Genomic DNA, 17,184 nt, shown 5'->3' with positions numbered 1-17,184 from the left:
CTTTGGCTGCTGCCAGCTGGATTTGACATTTCTGCACTTGACAATGTGCCGGAAATTGATTTCTTATTGCGCCAGCTGCAAAAAGATACAAAAGTATCTTGCAGTGTGCAAAACTATGACTGTGTGTGCAAGTGTGTGTGTGGGTTGCTGTTGTTGCGAATCGCCAATTGCGGCAAATGAAATGATGCCTCATATTACAGTCAATGTGGCAGCTTCAATGGGGCATACACCACGCTCCACTCGGGTGGTCTCGTTTAATTAAATTGCCAAATGAATCGTCTGCGTGGGTGGCGCTCGATTCTCGATTCCTAAGTCCGAGGATGCAGTTGCATGGATTCAAAATCAGCTTTAAATGCCGATTCATACAATTTTGTACCCTCTTAAATATAAAACTTAAAAGGTATACTAGACGACAGCTAATTGAAGGTAACTTTATTAGATTTTTACACTGTATAAAAAGTGCTTTAAACTGCACTCTGAATAAGTTTATTATACAGCTTTGATAAATATGTAACTTGTTGTGTATTTGACTTAAAATCTGTTGTCTAAATAATTCTTTGAATTGCACTTCGATCAAGTTTGTAATAAAGTTTAGATTGAATGATGTAATTTCTTTTTTCTGTTCTCTAAAAAGTTCTTTAAATTTCAATCCGATTAAGTTTGTTATAAACTTTAGATTAATATGTAATTTCTTCTTTCTGTTTTCTAAATAGTTATTTGAAAGTAAAGTTAAGTTTAATATGTAACTTCTTGAGTTTTAAAAAGTTCTTTAAACAAGTTTGTTATACAGTTTTGATTAATATGTAACTTGTTGTGTTTTTTGTCTTAAAATCTGTTGTCTAAATAGTTCTTTAAATTGCACTCCGATCAAGATTAATATAAAGTTTATATTAATATGTAATTTTTTCTTCGTTCAAGTTTGTAATAAAGTTTAGATTAATATGTAACTTCTTGTGTTTCTAAATAGTTTTTTGAATCACACTTCGATCAAGTTTGTTAAAGAGTTTAGATTAATATGTAATTTCTTCTCTCTGTTGTCTAAATAGTTCTTTGAATTACACTTCGATCAAGTTTGTTATAAAGTTTAGTTTAGTATGTAACTTCTTGTATTTCTAAATAGTTCTTTGAATTACACTTCGATTAAGTTTGTTAAACAATTTAGTGAACATTAAATTTCTTGCAGTTGGTTTCAAAATATTATTAGTTAGCGAGTATCTGACAGTCTATCAAATTCGCTTGCTTACACGATTTTCATTAAAATGTGGATCGAGCGGAAGTGAGTTGCAGTTGAAGTTGTTGCAACAGTTTGCCTTATCGCTGTAATGGCCAAGAGAACCGTTCCAATAAGTGCCCAATGGCTTGCATTTAAATGCTAATTTCATCAACTGGCCAACAGACACACTCACACACTAACACACACACACACACACACGTGCAGTTCCCAATCTTAGTTCCCAGCGCGAGCTCAAGCTCAAGTGTTGAATGTCATTAGCGCTTTGTCGCCTCGAGGTCTGGAAATGGAGTTGGAATTGGAATTGGAGTCGGTGTCGGATTCGAAGTTGAAGTCGAAGTCGCAGTTGCTGAAGCGTGCGAGAAAAACTAACAAAATGCTGTTGTTGCCCTGCACTTCGTTAGCACTTTTGTGAATTGGGGGAACGTATCCGTAAGTGGACGCTTGATGACCGGAAACGACGCAAAGCCAGCTACATGTGTCGACTGCCAAACAAACGCACACCTGAAAGCAAGTTTTCGTAAAACTCAAAGGCGAGCAAGAGGGCGCTTAATGATGGCATTGGCCTCTCCAGATTTGGCGTGTCTTGGCGGAATTGATTGCTGCTGCTGCTTCGCTGCTCTTTACTCTCTACTCGACTCCCACTCAAATCGAAAAGAAGTTGAGTTGAAGTGCAGCTGCAGCTGAAGGTGCCACAAAAGAGTTCAGGCCAATTCAAGCGCAAAGCTGTCCAAACTTAACAAGCAAATTGATGCAGTTGCAACTGCAACTGGAACACACGGGGCATGCAACAGCTACACGAGAATACAAAACAACAACAAATGGGCCAGCGACATGCAATTTTTAAATCGCAGATGCTACGACAACAACAGCAACATTTAAAAATAGCTGCATGTCACCAACAGCAGCAGCAGCAGCAGCGGCAGGAACAACAACAACAATTACGGCAACATCGATGTGACAATGAAGCAGAAAGCGAACTGTTGCAACAACAGCAACATCAACAACAACAAAGCACTGGCAAAAAAGACACAATCTCATCAGGCGCAGGAAAAACAAACACAACATTCGGCTAGACAGGCACAATTAATGCGCTGCAAATGTGAAATTATTGACAAGAGATAGAATATATATTCTCATTTGAAAAGTCGGAAAAGTCTATATAAAAATTTACAAACTGCTATGGTAAAATTATTAAGAGAGCGAATATATTTATTCATTTTTTTTGTCGAAAAATCTAAAGCATATTTTAAAATTTTAAGAAAAAGATAGACAATAAAAATTGCAAAAGTTTCAAGAATTATCTGGCAATTACGAATTCCTATTTCAATATAAATACAAGACGATGGGGTATTCTTGATCAAAAAGCAGGCTTTGTCCACTTTATTTCTCCAGTCTTCGATAATCGAGAAGTCTTTGACATATACAGAATAATCTTGTCAGGATTAGCAAATACAAGATCAAATTCCAATTTCTTTATTTAAGGGTCGATGAACTCAGCGACAATACTAAGATTGGCTTTTATAAATTGTTTTCACATTTCGTCACAGAGATTTCTTAATCTAACAAATTGTGTTTTAAGTGGATGAAGAACATACATATGTATGTTCATCGAAATGAAATTATTATTATTTATTTACTATTTCCAAATATATTTTCTTTGACACATTGAAAAGTTTAAGCTAAGAATTGTACAGAAATAAAAAATAAGTTTGCATTTAAGGTTTTTCGTTAGCATTTATTTTTTAAGTTAATTTGTTATATATTTGCTCTTATTAATCTTTACTTTACTTATATATGTTATATATTTGCTCTTATTAATCTTTACTTTACTCGTATGTCCCAATATTTTCAATTAGGACCTCAAATATTTTTAGACTAATTTCCTTTTATATTATTTTTGATAACTAGTACTCGACTTCAAAGTTTTCTAAACATTTCAAGCATGAAATTTATGTTTGAAATTTAATTTGAAAATGTTTTAATTAATATTAACGGAATGATATTTTTAATTTTCCACGAGACTGTGTGCAAAATTTTTATTCACAACAATAGCAAAATTTAAAAATAGCAACATCAGGAACAACAACATCGATGTGACATTGAAAACTTTTGCAAAAATAGCACAACTATAAATCATAGGCTAAAATAATTTTGGCAAATAAGACCAATTAAAAAAGCTATATTCGAGTGTACTCGACTGTAAGATACCCGGTAACCAATGTGAATAAATGCAAATGCGGTATTACTCCTTAAATATACCACAAAATTACTGCGATATACCAAAGGCTATAATTGATTATTATTGATTTAGTCTAAGAATTCAAAATATACCATAGTCAGCAAAATATACCAGATATTAAGACCCGTAGTAAGTAGGCGTAAGTAGGTATATTTTGAATGAAGTACTATATCAATATACTTATTATAGCCTTTGTATATTTTTGTACTTTTGCGGTATATTTGGTATATTTCAAGAGTAACACCGCACTGCTTTGCTTTTATTAAAAATAGGTAGAGAGTACCTCACAGTTGAGCATACTCGACTGCAGCTTTCTTACCTATTTCAATCTTTACTATATGTTTTCCATTATGAATTACAATTTTCCTAGACTAGTTTCTTTCAGCATTACTTTTGATAATTAGCACTTTACAGTTTCCCACAATTTATAGCATGCCATAATCACATAAATTTGAAATTAAATTTAATATTCTCATTTAAAATGAACAGAATGATATTTTTAGTCTCCCACTTTTGCGGATATGTTTCGTGTATTAATCAATAAATATTTGGCACACAGCGTCGCACAAAATTCGCGAACAATATGTTACCGAGTGGAACCTCTGCCCGACTCCTTGGCCAGTCTGGGCGAGGGACCCCACTGGGATGCTGCCAGGCAGAGTCTCTACTATGTGGATTTGCCTGTGGGTGGTTTGCTCCGCTACGATTACAGGGAGAACAAGGTGTATAGGACACAGATTGAGGGAGAGAAGCTGGCCAGCTTTGTGCTGCCCGTGGAGTGCAACTTGGAGGAGTTTGCCGTTGGCTGTGGTCGACGCGCTGTCATCGTCAACTGGGATGGAGTCGCCCCTTGTGCAAAGGTGAGGCGCACGCTGTTCGAAGTGCAGCTGGACAAGCCACAGAATCGTTTTAATGACGCGAAAACCGATCCGAACGGACGTCTCTTTGCGGGTACTATGCTCTATGGACCCGAGGAGTTTGAGCGACGTGAAGGAGAACTCTATCGCTGGCAAGCCGGTGGCAAAGTGGAGCTGGTAAAAAACGACGTTGGTATTTCCAACGGACTCGCCTGGGACAAGAAATCTAAAAAGTTTTACTACGTGGATACCACCGACTACGAGGTCAAGTCCTATTGCTATGACATTGAGACCGGCTGCATTGACAAACCCAAAGAGATCTACAATTTTCGCAAGACTAGCCCCAAGGATCATATTCAGCCCGATGGCATGACCATCGACACCGATGGCAACATCTATGTGGCCACTTTTAATGACGCCGCCGTCTATAAGATTGATCCAAGGTGCTGCAAGTTGCTGCAAAAGATCAAGCTGCCTACTATGCAGATAACTTCAGTGGCTTTTGGTGGACCCAATTTGGACATTCTCTTTGTTACCACAGGAGCTAAGCATGGAGAACCTGCACCAGCTGGCACCACCTACCAGGTGATGGGACTTAATGTTCAAGGCTATGCTGGCGTGAGTCTTAAGATCTAAATCCGAAGTTAAATTTGAAAAATTTCACGTAAAAAATTGAGCAAAACAAAGCGGCGGATTCAGAAAGTTTGAAAATCCAGGGTCTAGTGTAGTCTATACAAGTTATTGAGTATAAAAATTTATGTTTGTGATGGTTCTTTATGTCACTTGTATTCATATTGGAATTTGTATATTGTAGCAGAAATACATAACAAAAAGTATTCTACCATGTAAATAAGAAACAAAGATATGATAGAGAGAGATGTGCTGAAAAATGAAGAGTGCAGGGTCTAATGCTGTCAATATTTGTCTGTTACCATAATTATTATTTTTTTTGGAATTTCTTAAACTTTCTTATTACTTATGATGGAATTTGTATATTGTAACTGAAATTGCAAACATAAAATATTGCAACACATAGACTAAATAATATATAGATTGAGATATACAGAAGAATTGACAGGTGAAGGGTCTACTGCAGTCAATACTTGGTCTTATTTCAGTTTTATTTGTAATATGATTTAAGCACGTCATATTGCATTAATATACTAGTATTTAATACGATAGAAAATAGTCTAACAAGTAATTGAAAGGGTCTACTCAGTCAATAGTTGAGCTTACTGCAGTTTTATTTGTAGCATAGGCGATAGTTGCTGGTTGTCATATTGCATTCATATATTGTCATTTAGTAGGATATAAAATATTCTAGCATATCCTACTAAATAAATTCTAAATTAAAGGGTCTACGACTGTCAACTCTGGTCTTAGAGCAGTTTTACATTTATGAGTAGTAACAGGCTTTAGTAGTAGGCGTTAGTTGCTCAGTCACATTCCATTTATACATTACAATTTAGTATGTTACAAAATATTCTAACAAGTACTGCAGTTAATACTTGTAAGTGGGAATTGTTATTTATTTTTGTTTGTACTCAATTACGAATTACTCATATTATACCAAAACTTAATATAAATGAGAACCGATCTACCAAAATGAAGTCAAAGTTTCCACAATATTTGTTGGTATCATAAGTTCAAATAATGAATTTGGTAGTGGTTACTTACCAGCGTAATTCCCAGTTTTTAAAATCTTTTAAAATTGTTTCTGAAAAGAAAGAAAAAAATATGTATTGTGGAACATCTCCTTTAACAAAATAAGTAAATAATAATTTATTAAATAATGAAGTCTAAATTTGTTGAAAAGGTAGTGAATCATTAACATTATTTGTTTAATCACTCTTAATTAATACTGAGGCAACAAACCGACCAAGGGATGAACATAGCCCAGTTAGTGTACCGCCCAAGATGCTTGCCTTGGGCTGATCGTGACATGGCGATGGCTTTGATAATGCGCCCACCAATTGGCCCAACGGATGGCGATGCCAACATCGCGAGTTGCATATTTTGCGCTGTCATTGCTCAGGCGGCGGCAACTACAACATGAAGCTGACGATTAGAAAGGATGACAAAACAGCAAACAACAACAGCAGGTTAGCACTCGGGGAGAGAGTTGGGAGGAAGTGGATGTGAGGGAGTCTCGAGTCTCGAGTAGGACCGTGGCATGTGCGTGATGCGCATGAGCGACGCGTCATTGCGCCTTAAATGGGAGCAGAGAGCTTCAACTGCAGCTACAACTGCAACTGCAACTGCAGCTTGACGTGCGCCCTCCTCGTTGATGCAGGGAGGAAGCACTGCAATTTTTAGACATTTCTCATTGTTTTGTGGCAGCTCTTTTTTTTGTTGTATTTTATGTTGTTGCGAATGCGCAGCGATGCGTTTATTAAAAGCAACAATATAAACAAAAAAACGTAATAAAAATAAGATAGAATAAAAGAGAGATTGCGGGGGAGAAAGAGAGAGAAACAGGCAGTTAGCAATGACAACAAGCAGCGTCAATGTTGAGGGTGCTCTATGGAAAGGGAACCCAATTCGGAAACATTACAAGTACGATACACCTTGCTTGACTAAGAGATACCTGTTCTGCAACATTATTAAATTCTTCATACCAACCAACATTGATTAAATGTAAAATGCTAAAGAAGAATCTTAAACCAACATTGATTGAATGTGAAATGCTAATCAAGAATCTTTTTCTATATTAATGTATCTACCATAGTTCACATTAAAATGGAAAAAGATACTTGTTTAGCATTTCACATTCAATCAATGTTGTTTTAAGTAAGCCATGATATTTAAATATTCCGACTTATAAGGGCTCTACAATCATGAACTAATAATACCCTTCTCTACTCTGAGTACCGGGTATAATTGTTGACGAAGCCAGGTCCAGGTTCGTTTCGTTCCCCCAGTCAGAAATTGTCGTTGCCTTTTTTTGGCCAGTCGCATTTTAATCGCGCACTGAAAATCAAAGGCGAAAAGTGCCCAACAACAACAACAACAATCTGGCTGCAACAACAACAACAACAACGAGTGCAACTGCAACAGCAGCAGCTGCAGGCATTTCGGGGTCGCTGCAGTTTGAATGTCGAGGACCATAACTCTTTGGGATCTCCCGTCTCCATTTGACGTTTCCCTTTTGTGAATTATTGAAATTGCGCAGTTTCTACGATTGATCTCCCACAAGCAAAAGCGGGAGGAAGAGGAGGAAGGGAAGTTACAGGAGGAGAGACAGGAGGTAGTTGCACAGTCAGTAACCGGGTTTCGAGTGATGCTACAAGCAATCAATCAATCACAGCAATAGTCAAGATATCGGCGCAGTCTCGTCGTTTTACATTGCAGCTACCGTTTAAAGAGAGAGAGAGAGACCAACAGAGAGCAAAATCATCTCAATGCAGAAGAAGCACGCGATTTATCGATGGTCACGTCACGAACTGGACGAAACGGTCACGTGAGACAAATGCCCAGGGCGTGCCTCTCTATTCAAAGTCATCCTCAAACGGAAACACTTAATGGATATCACATGTTAGAGATTAACAACTGCTAGACATTCGATACTTGAGTGAAAAGCTTTCATCAACTTGGGGTGTCAGTAGCTGCAATTGTATTTATAGATGACATCAGAAAATAATCTAATCTTCGATATAACAAATTTAACAAAGTTGCATACTAATGCCTCTTATTTGTAACAGATGAAACAAATTAACAAGTTGAGATAAAATCGATTAGCTAGCTCACAAGCTGCTCATTCGTTTTAAATATCTTATTTAAATAAATCTCACGAATCAAAGTTGAAATACTTAATTATTTCTCAAGTTGTTTCTCAAGTAGCTGTTGAAATCAAATCAAGTCAAAAAGTTCCCACTTCCATTCACTTCTTTTCTAAATCAAACTCATTAATACTTTTATCTTAATTAATGCAAATGCTCAACTTCACTCTATTGCCCATTGATTTGTATCAATTTCTTTTCCAACACATCCACATAAACAATGCTTTCAACCTAGCAACTCAGTCTGAATATCCCACAATTGTTTTGCATCGTAAAATCATAAACGAAGCTTATTAGAAATCCCTTCACTTGTATCAATTTCCTTTTCAAATCAAATTCCGCAATTTAGCCATAAACAAAGCTTATTAGAAATCCTCATTCAAGGCAAGGGATCCATCCATACTCAACAACAGATTGTTTTGCTGATGCTATCAAAATTGAGACCAAGAAATAAAAAAAAACGCGTCGAATTTTGCGCTGACTAAAAATAACATTTAAGTTGCTTTTTTTTGTGTTTTTGTGTTGATCCCCCTCAAAGGAATTCCATGAAATTAAAATGAAAACAAAACTGAACTGCAACTGTAGGGAGGATGTGATTTCAGTACACAAAAATGGGGGAAAGGGACTCCGAAAGAAACGTAACGAAATGAAAGTCTCCCCCATTAATTGCCGGGCCAGAAAGCCAGAAAGAAAACGCCACAAAATCTCTGGCAATGGGAATGGGAACGGTTCTGGGCAGGTTATTATGATATGTCAGCAGCATTTTGGGCACAGCATTTAATTCCCTGGAAAATACTTGCGTGAGGAATTTCGAGTGCGAAAGCAACAACACAAATAACATAAAACAAAACAAAACGAAGAATAAAGTAAAAAGGTTTTTAAACAATGAAATGGCCAATTATGACAAATTTTCAAATGAATTTTAATGTCCAGTTGGGAATGAGAGACAAATAGAGAGAGGCAGAGGGAAGAGCACTCTCTGGAGCACTTGAGGGCCGCTCAACGGCATCATTAGCACCCGAAAATGTCAAGTGGCATGTCAAGCGACGCCTCTCGCTTCCCTCTCCTCTCGGAACTCCTCCTCTTCGTCGTCGTCATACTCGTAATGATGGCATTTTGTCACACGCTGCTGGAGCTGGCAGACTGAAGTGGAAGCTTTTGGTCTATACTTGGCTCATTTTTAATGATTTTTAAATCGCTTTTCATGTCTTAATTGACATCGCTCTCCGCTTGCTCTTCGCTTTTCTCATCTCTGGCAAAAAAGGCAATCTTGCTCGGGCATTTAGCCTAGATTCAGGCTGCAGCAATCTTCAAGTTCACATTGTGGGTCAGCTGGAAGTCAATTTGCCTAGATCCTTGCATTATCAGCAATTACCCAGCCAGCAGTTTTCACGACTTTTCTGTTCCGTTCTCTCTCTCGCTCTCTGTGTACAAGTGGAACAAATTTATTTGCCCGGTACCAAACGACCATTAACAATTTTTCTAGCGACTAATCTTTGCATCTTGGCATTGGCCCCAGTCGCCAGCCAGGCAGCCAGCTAGGCAGTTAATGCTTTTGGGCTGCCAGTTGGTTTGGCTCATAATTCACCCACCAATAACCGACGGTCATGTTCAGGGGCGAAATCTGATCGCGCCTCTTCGTTTGGACTTTCCATTAGGATAAATTGCTAAAGAAAATTGCACATGGAAAATGTGCAATGTATAAAAATGTCAAAGATCGGATCGCAGTCGCAGTGGCAACTTCACTCTGCGCTAGATTAATGATCGTGCAACGGGGCAACTGCGAGGATTACGAGTACGAATATTGCGATTCAGTTTGGTAGCCTCCGCTCTAATGACGTCATTATGAGCACAGCACACAGCACGTGCTCTCTGTCTCTCCTCCATTCCAATTGCCAAATGAACAAGAAGCTCTAGGCCTTTTCTGGCAACGACTTCACGAGTAGCACTCGCTCTGACTCTGGCTTTGTGGTTGCTGCCTGGAAGCCCAAACAGCCGCATGGCTAAATAAATAATATACAAAAAAAAATGAAAAAGAAGAAATTCAAATTTATATTCAAATTTTTCTCTCTGCCCCCGACAATGAGGGGGTGTCAAGTTTCATGAATATGCAAATTAGAGAGCCACATGGAAAGCCATCACCCCATTTGCCATGATGATATATGGACAGGAGACGCAGCATGGAATCAGCAGCGTGCATGAGTTGTAAATAAATTTATTGCGTACGCAGATTTTCGTTGTCTCTGTTTGCTTGTTTTTAATACCCCGCAATTATGGTCTGAAAATTGTTTATTTCCATCGATAAAACACTTTTGCATTTCGATTATAATGAGCCACATATAGGGAATCTCTAAGGTGTGAATAATATTATAATGTGGCATTTATGTGCTGCTAAACGATAAGAGGAAGTTGAAGTACTATTATTAAATTTACACTTGGTGATAATTAAATTGTAAGCACACTTTAAGTTCACAAATGTGTTTACGCTTTACAGGGTATTTTAGAGTACTTCAATACACTTGAATTAAATTAAAGTAATAACATGCAAACACTTTTGAATGTCGCTAACCTTGATTGTTTCCATCTTTAATATCTAAATATCAATTAAAATTGAAGTTACAAGTTTAAAGGGTATTTTAAAGTTGAGTGCACTCAACTGTCACAGTTTCCCATTTGTTTTATGGTGCGTTCATGCGCAGCTATGAGCAAGAAGCAGAGTTACTTCCATGTAGCACGGAGCACTTGTGGCATATGAATTATAACAAGTAAGAAAGTTACAGTCGAGTGTGTTCGACTGTGAGATACCCCACAAAAGGGAAGCAATGCGAAAACGGTGTTATCACTAAAGTACATAAAAAAAATATACCAAAGAAATAGTAAAATATACCAAATGTTATTTTTAGGGTCGGAACTACACTCTTTTGCTTGTATACCAAATAAATATACTCAAATATACCAAATGATATATTTTGCGTCGGAAATGTCTTTTTTGCTTATAAATATACCGAAGAAATACTCAAATATACCAAATTTAGGGTCTGACATAATTCATGTTGCCTGTTTTACCAAATGAATATATCGAAAATATATTCAAGTATACCAAATGCAATATTTATGGTCGGAGATGCCAACTTTTGCTTGTAATACCAAAAAAAATACTCAACTATATCAAATGGTACTTTTAGAGACGGAAGCACTTCATTTTGCCTGTAATACCAAATAAATATATCCAAAAAAATATACTCAAATATACCAAATGCTATAATTGCGATCGGAAATGCCTGTTTTTGGCTGTAATGCCAAATAAATATACCGAATAAAATATTGAAATATACCAAATACCAAATAAATATACCGACAAAAATACTTAATTATACTCAATGCTTATTGTCTGTTATATTTATTTCCTGTAGCCACAAAATGATAATACCCCTCTACCCCATGAATAGCGTGTATAAAAAGCGTGCAGTCTGAGTTGAATAAAGTTATAGTATAGAAAATTTGTCAACATTAATGTAAGTTGGGTGATTAAAGTACAGGTTTGGGAAAGTGTCCCTAGGGCGCTTGACGCAGAAAGCTAAAGAACTGACAACTAAACAAATCCCAGAAGATGTTGTCATAAGAAGTCAGGTTCGTTTGATCTGAGGACGAAGTGCAACTGCTCTTGACAGGATTGAAAGAGTTGGGATGCCTGCACGTGAATGCTTGGTGCTCGTATCAGAAAACGAATGAAGAGACTTTTAATTGCCTGAGAGAGCAGACGACGAGATGAGACGAGGCAGCGCAATTGAGTTGAGTTGAGTTTTGTTGGCCATGGTCAGGTCATGTTTGGCATCTGGTATTTGGAACTTTGGTATTTCAATTATAGCATTTGCTGCGATAAACCTAATTGATTGACTGGTCATTCGAGGTGCTGATAATATTTATACCACGTTCAGCAGCGAGCAGCAGCAATTTAATTGCATTTTCCACAAGCGCAGAATGTCGGGAGCAATAACAATGCTGTCTGGATGCATTTTCCACGCTTTAACATTGTTGTTGCCGTTGCACGTTTCTTGGCCCGGCCATTACATAAACCATAAGCACCAAGTACAGCATCTTGACTAGAGATGCGGCTGTTGGTTGTTAGTTGTTGCCTGTTCCAGTGGCCTAGCCCATGTTCTGGTCTCTCCGTCTCTCTCTTTAGCGGAGTAGAGTGCAGAGCACATCGCTTGTTTATGCCACTTCGGGGCCATTTTCACAGTTTGCTTTCTTGGGTCGTCTCTTGCTCTGAAGTAAATTATCTGCTGTGCAGCAACGGTAAATGTGATGCACTTCAGCAATCTCCTCCAATTCCCTCAGCTGAACAACAAGTGCAACGTGGCACATTTTCAAAGTTTTTAGCAAAAGCAAACTCACGATTTTCACCCCAGGGGAGGGCAATGCAGCCACAGCCAAAGCCAAAGCCAAGCAAAGGCGGGAGGCCTAAAAGAAAAACCCGCCAGGCAACTTTTTAATGCAGGATTATCCATGGCAACCACAACACTAACAACAACAAGATGAACTCCAGCAGCAGCAACAACAACTGGCAACTGCATCCCATCAACTGGAGCGCCCTTACTTTGACTCGTTGCTGATGCTGCTCTTGTTGTTGTTGTTGTCAACAAACTTTCAACTAGGAAGCAAAAGCAACAAAAATCTGAATCTGAATCTGAACAGCCGGCGCCAGTTGAATGAACTCCGCGCCAAAGCTGGAAGCTGCTGCTCCACAGCTGAAAAATGGTTTAGTTTCTTTCGTTTTTTGCGCGCTTGTTTTTGTTGCTGGGCCCTGCCACAGGTAATGATGATGTTGCCACAGCTCCATGTGAAAGGAAACGAGGCAAAACGAGGCCAGCGCGACGGGGCGACGACGACGACACCAGGCCAGACACACACACACACACAAACAAACACACACACAACTCACGAGGAGCAGAGCGAACAAAGCGTCAGCAGGAAACGGGCCACAATAGACAACATGGTACCTAACAGACAGGCAACACACAGGAACTGTGCGCTGCGCCTCTCGTTGTGCCTCGTTGTGGTTGCCTTAATCCACAATCAATAGAAGAAACACAACGCTCAACCGAGCGCAAATAATTCCCCAAGAAAGCTGCAGATTTTGTGCGATCCAAATTGATAGAGACATGCCCGGGGGAGAAGAGGGGGAATGTGGGCAGCAGAGTGTGGACTATGAACAGGAAGGGGCCACAGAGAGAATGGTGCATTTCAACACATGCCGCCAAGTAGCAAAAGGCAGCAATGACCACTCAACAGCAGCAGCAACAGCAGCAACAACAACAACAGCAGCAGCCACAGCAACACCAACAACAGCAGATCCACATCCACTGCCAGTAGAAGAGTGCGCCCATTTGTAACTCAATGGCGTGTAAAATAGCTGCCGGGCACTTGGACAAGCGGACGGAATGGCCACATAAACAGAGCAACAGCAGGCAGTCGTTAGAGATGAGCTTTGTCTTAAGATCGCCATGTGATGTGGCTATGATCGATAACAGTTACAATGAATGTTGATCATGTAAGTTGTTTAAAAGGATTTTGATCTAACTTTTAAGTATCATAAACAAACTTTAATTGTTCATTTAAATTAAATATTATTCCTTGCTTATTAATTATAGTGATCGTGTCTAATTCTTGTTATCTCGCATAGTTTAAAGTGACAATAAGGTGAAATGAATACAGATCATTTAAGTTGCTTGAAAGGATGTCGATATAACTTTTAAGTATCATAAACAAGCTTTCATTATCCATTGTAATTATATATCATTTCTTGCTTATTAATCTTAGTGATCGTGTCTAATTTTTGATATCTCACATAGTCATAAAGTGATGTTAATCTGCAATACTTTAACAAGCTAGTTTTTGATTCAGTATTCATAATACAATTGACATACGGAAAATGATTCCAAATCTTTCTAATTTTGCGTAGGAATGCAGTACTTATGATAAATTTCTTTAAAGTAAAAGGAATTGATTAATTAGTTTACTGATTAAGTATATTTCTATATATATTCTACTTATGATATTTTTCACTGTACTGATTGTATATAAATCAGAATTGTTTTAAAATCTGCCGAACTTGATAACAATAAAGCTAGCTAAAATAGCAGCAGCGATAAGTCTCTGCATTTATCGATAAGCTAGCTTAGATGCTGCGCATCTCTAGCTCTTGATCTGAAGTGTGATCGAGTGTCGGTTGTTGTTGGTATTGTTGGTGCTGCAGGAAAGCAGCTGCCGTTCATTTCGATCCCGATCTTCAGTTTCATCTCGTTCAGCTGTTGATGATGATGATGATTATGATGTACACACTCTTTTTTGTTGTTGTTGCAGTTGTTGCTGCACTGTGCTAAAATTTAATAAGTGCAAAAATAATCGCTCGCTTTATGTAAGCTCCTAATGATTGTGCTTTGGCCTATTGTTGTAGTTGTTATAGTTGTTGTTGCTGCTACTCTAGCCATTGTTGTTGCTGTAGATGCATTTGCCTGTGCTGGGTTCAATGAACTGCGCTTGTTTCTGCTGCCCGAATGAGTTTACATGTGTGTGTGTGTTTGTATGTATGTAATTCAAAGCGAAATTATAATGTTGCAAATTGGAGCTCAGCAACGAGAGCCACAACAAAAAAAAAATATAAAACCAGTTGGAGTTAAAGCTACGTAGTACATCTGCCCCCCTTTTTTCGCTTTTTCCTTCCACCAGCGAAACGCGCGTAAAATAATTTTTTATGACACGTAGAGTTCTTGTCGCAGTTGTTGTTGTTGTGGTTGTCGCCGTATTTGTTGCTCTTGTAATTAAATAATGTTAAGTCGAGCTGTGAGCAAAGAGAGTTGACAAACTGACACGCGAGCTCCGCTTCTGGTCAATTTATGCTTTGGGGCGGTAACTGAAGAAGAAACCAGGAGGAAGCGACACGATTATGGGAAGCTACTCGATTTGTGAGTGTGTAAAAATAGTTTCCGACAATGTGACTGGGCGGTAAATTGAGTGCCATGATGCACTTGACATCCCAGCCCAATTGGATGCATAATTTGATTAGGCATTGCGTGCAGTTTACGGAGAGAGAGAGAGAGAGAGAGAGTTTATTGTGGCATGCAACAAGCAGTTGAGATCATGATATGAAGATCATACAAGGTTCAAGTTGCGTCTGCGTTCTCGGAAAATACTAAGTTATCCCCATTAATTTAAGTTGAGTACTTATTGTGCACTTTTCAATACGAACTGATAAAATGGGAGTAAGTATCACAATTGAAATATCATCGAAAACAAATTGGCTGCACATTAGAAACGCATAAAACTTCATTAAGTTTGTATTCTTCCAGCCTTAAGGCCTTAAGCACAAACTCGCGACGGCAGTTAACAATTAACTTGGGAGATATGAGGCAACAGATAGTGGAAAGAACCCAACCTGGAGGAGCAACAACAACAGTCACAGCTGCGCCGCTTGAGTGCATCCGACAAACAACTGCAATGAATTGCAATGATAGAGACAGCAGGCAGTCAGCATACTATAAAAACAAAAACAAAAAAAAAAAAAAAAGAGTTGAAATAAAACTAGAAGCAACAACACCGCGAAACAACAATAAAATATTGTACAACAATGAGTTGGCCTCGCTGTCTTTCTTTCTGTCCACTTTTCTCTCTCGCAACTCGCTTGAAGTTTTCGCTCGTCAGCATTTCCCCCACTACAACTCCAGTTCCAGGTTCAACTCCAACTCCAACAGCGTATACAGTGGGGGTTAGCAAAGCGCGCATGAAATTTGATTCTCGGAAGAGTTCATTTCTTGCTTACCGGGAAAGTTGCCAGGTAATGAAATTTACTGCCCAGCTACGAGAATGCTGCTGTACTAACTTCATTAAATTACAAAGCAACATACAGACATACATAGTTGTTGAGTGTTGCCCCATAGCTGCCTGTCTGTGCAGGGTTGCCAGGGGTTACCAAATGATCTAACAAACACGCCGTTCGACCGCCCACCAAGCTAACTAACGGCACTTTGGGGAGTTGCGCCTTATTCAAAATAGAAAAGCACCAAAAAAAAATGTGATAGAGGGAAATATGCAAGCCATTAGAGTGCAATAACATTGAAACATTCAATAATGGGCAATGGCACAACTTGTAAATTTGATTTTACCAAACGTTTTTCATTGCCAAGTTCTTGCTTCTCTTTTTTTTTTTTGGCTAGCCATCGCATTGAGTTGTTATTGTCCGTTGTCATCGTCATCGTTGTCATTGTCATTGTCATTGCATCCCCGTGGGATCTGCAGAATGTGCTCCCCAGAAATTGGCAGACCCTCAACGAGCTCTACACATGTTAACCGAGCATTGTAGCCTTTTTTCTTTGCCCTTTTGTCTTTTTTGTTGTCTGCCTGGGAGGATAATGCATTGATTTCTGGCCTTGCTTCTGCTGTCCACGGAAGCGTGAAGTAAGACAGAAGCCATCAACTAGGGTGCGCCCAATTGTTTGTTATCCCCCCGCCCTCACAACACTCCACACAAGCCAAATACCTTGTCTCATTCCACTGTTTCATTCCCTGTCATTTCTCTCTTTTTGCACAGAAGCTGCACAGGCGGGGGAGGCGTCAAGTATGGCTATAAAGCAGCTGGTTGGGCTTTTGTTTGTCGTTTCCATTGATGCAGCAGCAGCCTGCGCCATGCATTCATTGTATTTATGTAATTGCACATGATGCAATTGATTCGATCGAAATATCACAACAATTTCACAACAGCCAATTGCAATTGAATTGCACAAAGTATCGATGCCAATAAGCATGTGAGTATTGCTAGTGCTTTACTAACCTGTATTTTCCAACACTGCTGCTGCTCCTTCTGTATCCCTTTAATAACTTCCAACACACACACACACACGCACTTAAGTACACAACGTTACTGCAATCTATTTAGCGCGTTGCTGGTTTAATTAGCTAATTCACTGGGTTGCTTTTATTAGCAGCTGTTATCCTTTATGCTTTTAATAATTTATATTAACAAACCGACGCGTTACAATCAAAGTAAATGCACTTGCCGCGCGACGCGCAAAAACT

General features: G+C 38.6%; 1 protein-coding gene across 1 annotated transcript; it reads left to right on the top strand.

The window, feature by feature from the left end:
- Positions 1 to 3,893: 3,893 nt before the first annotated feature.
- On the top strand, positions 3,894 to 5,154 carry LOC132789754 (regucalcin-like). Its single transcript, XM_060798000.1, has one exon. It carries the CDS (start codon positions 3,995 to 3,997, stop codon positions 4,964 to 4,966), a length of 972 nt encoding a protein of 323 aa, XP_060653983.1. The 5' UTR covers positions 3,894 to 3,994; the 3' UTR covers positions 4,967 to 5,154.
- The last annotated feature ends 12,030 nt before the right edge of the window (positions 5,155 to 17,184 follow it).

Source organism: Drosophila nasuta, chromosome 3 (assembly GCF_023558535.2).
Source record: "Drosophila nasuta strain 15112-1781.00 chromosome 3, ASM2355853v1, whole genome shotgun sequence".
Lineage (NCBI taxonomy): Eukaryota > Metazoa > Arthropoda > Insecta > Diptera > Drosophilidae > Drosophila > Drosophila nasuta.
Note: the sequence above shows the minus strand (reverse complement) of the source record. Positions and strands in the feature narration are given on the sequence as shown.

Coding starts and splice junctions, on each gene's coding strand:
- LOC132789754 (XM_060798000.1), top strand. CDS start 3,995: ATGTTTCGTGTATTAATCAATAAATATTTGGCACACAGCGTCGCACAA.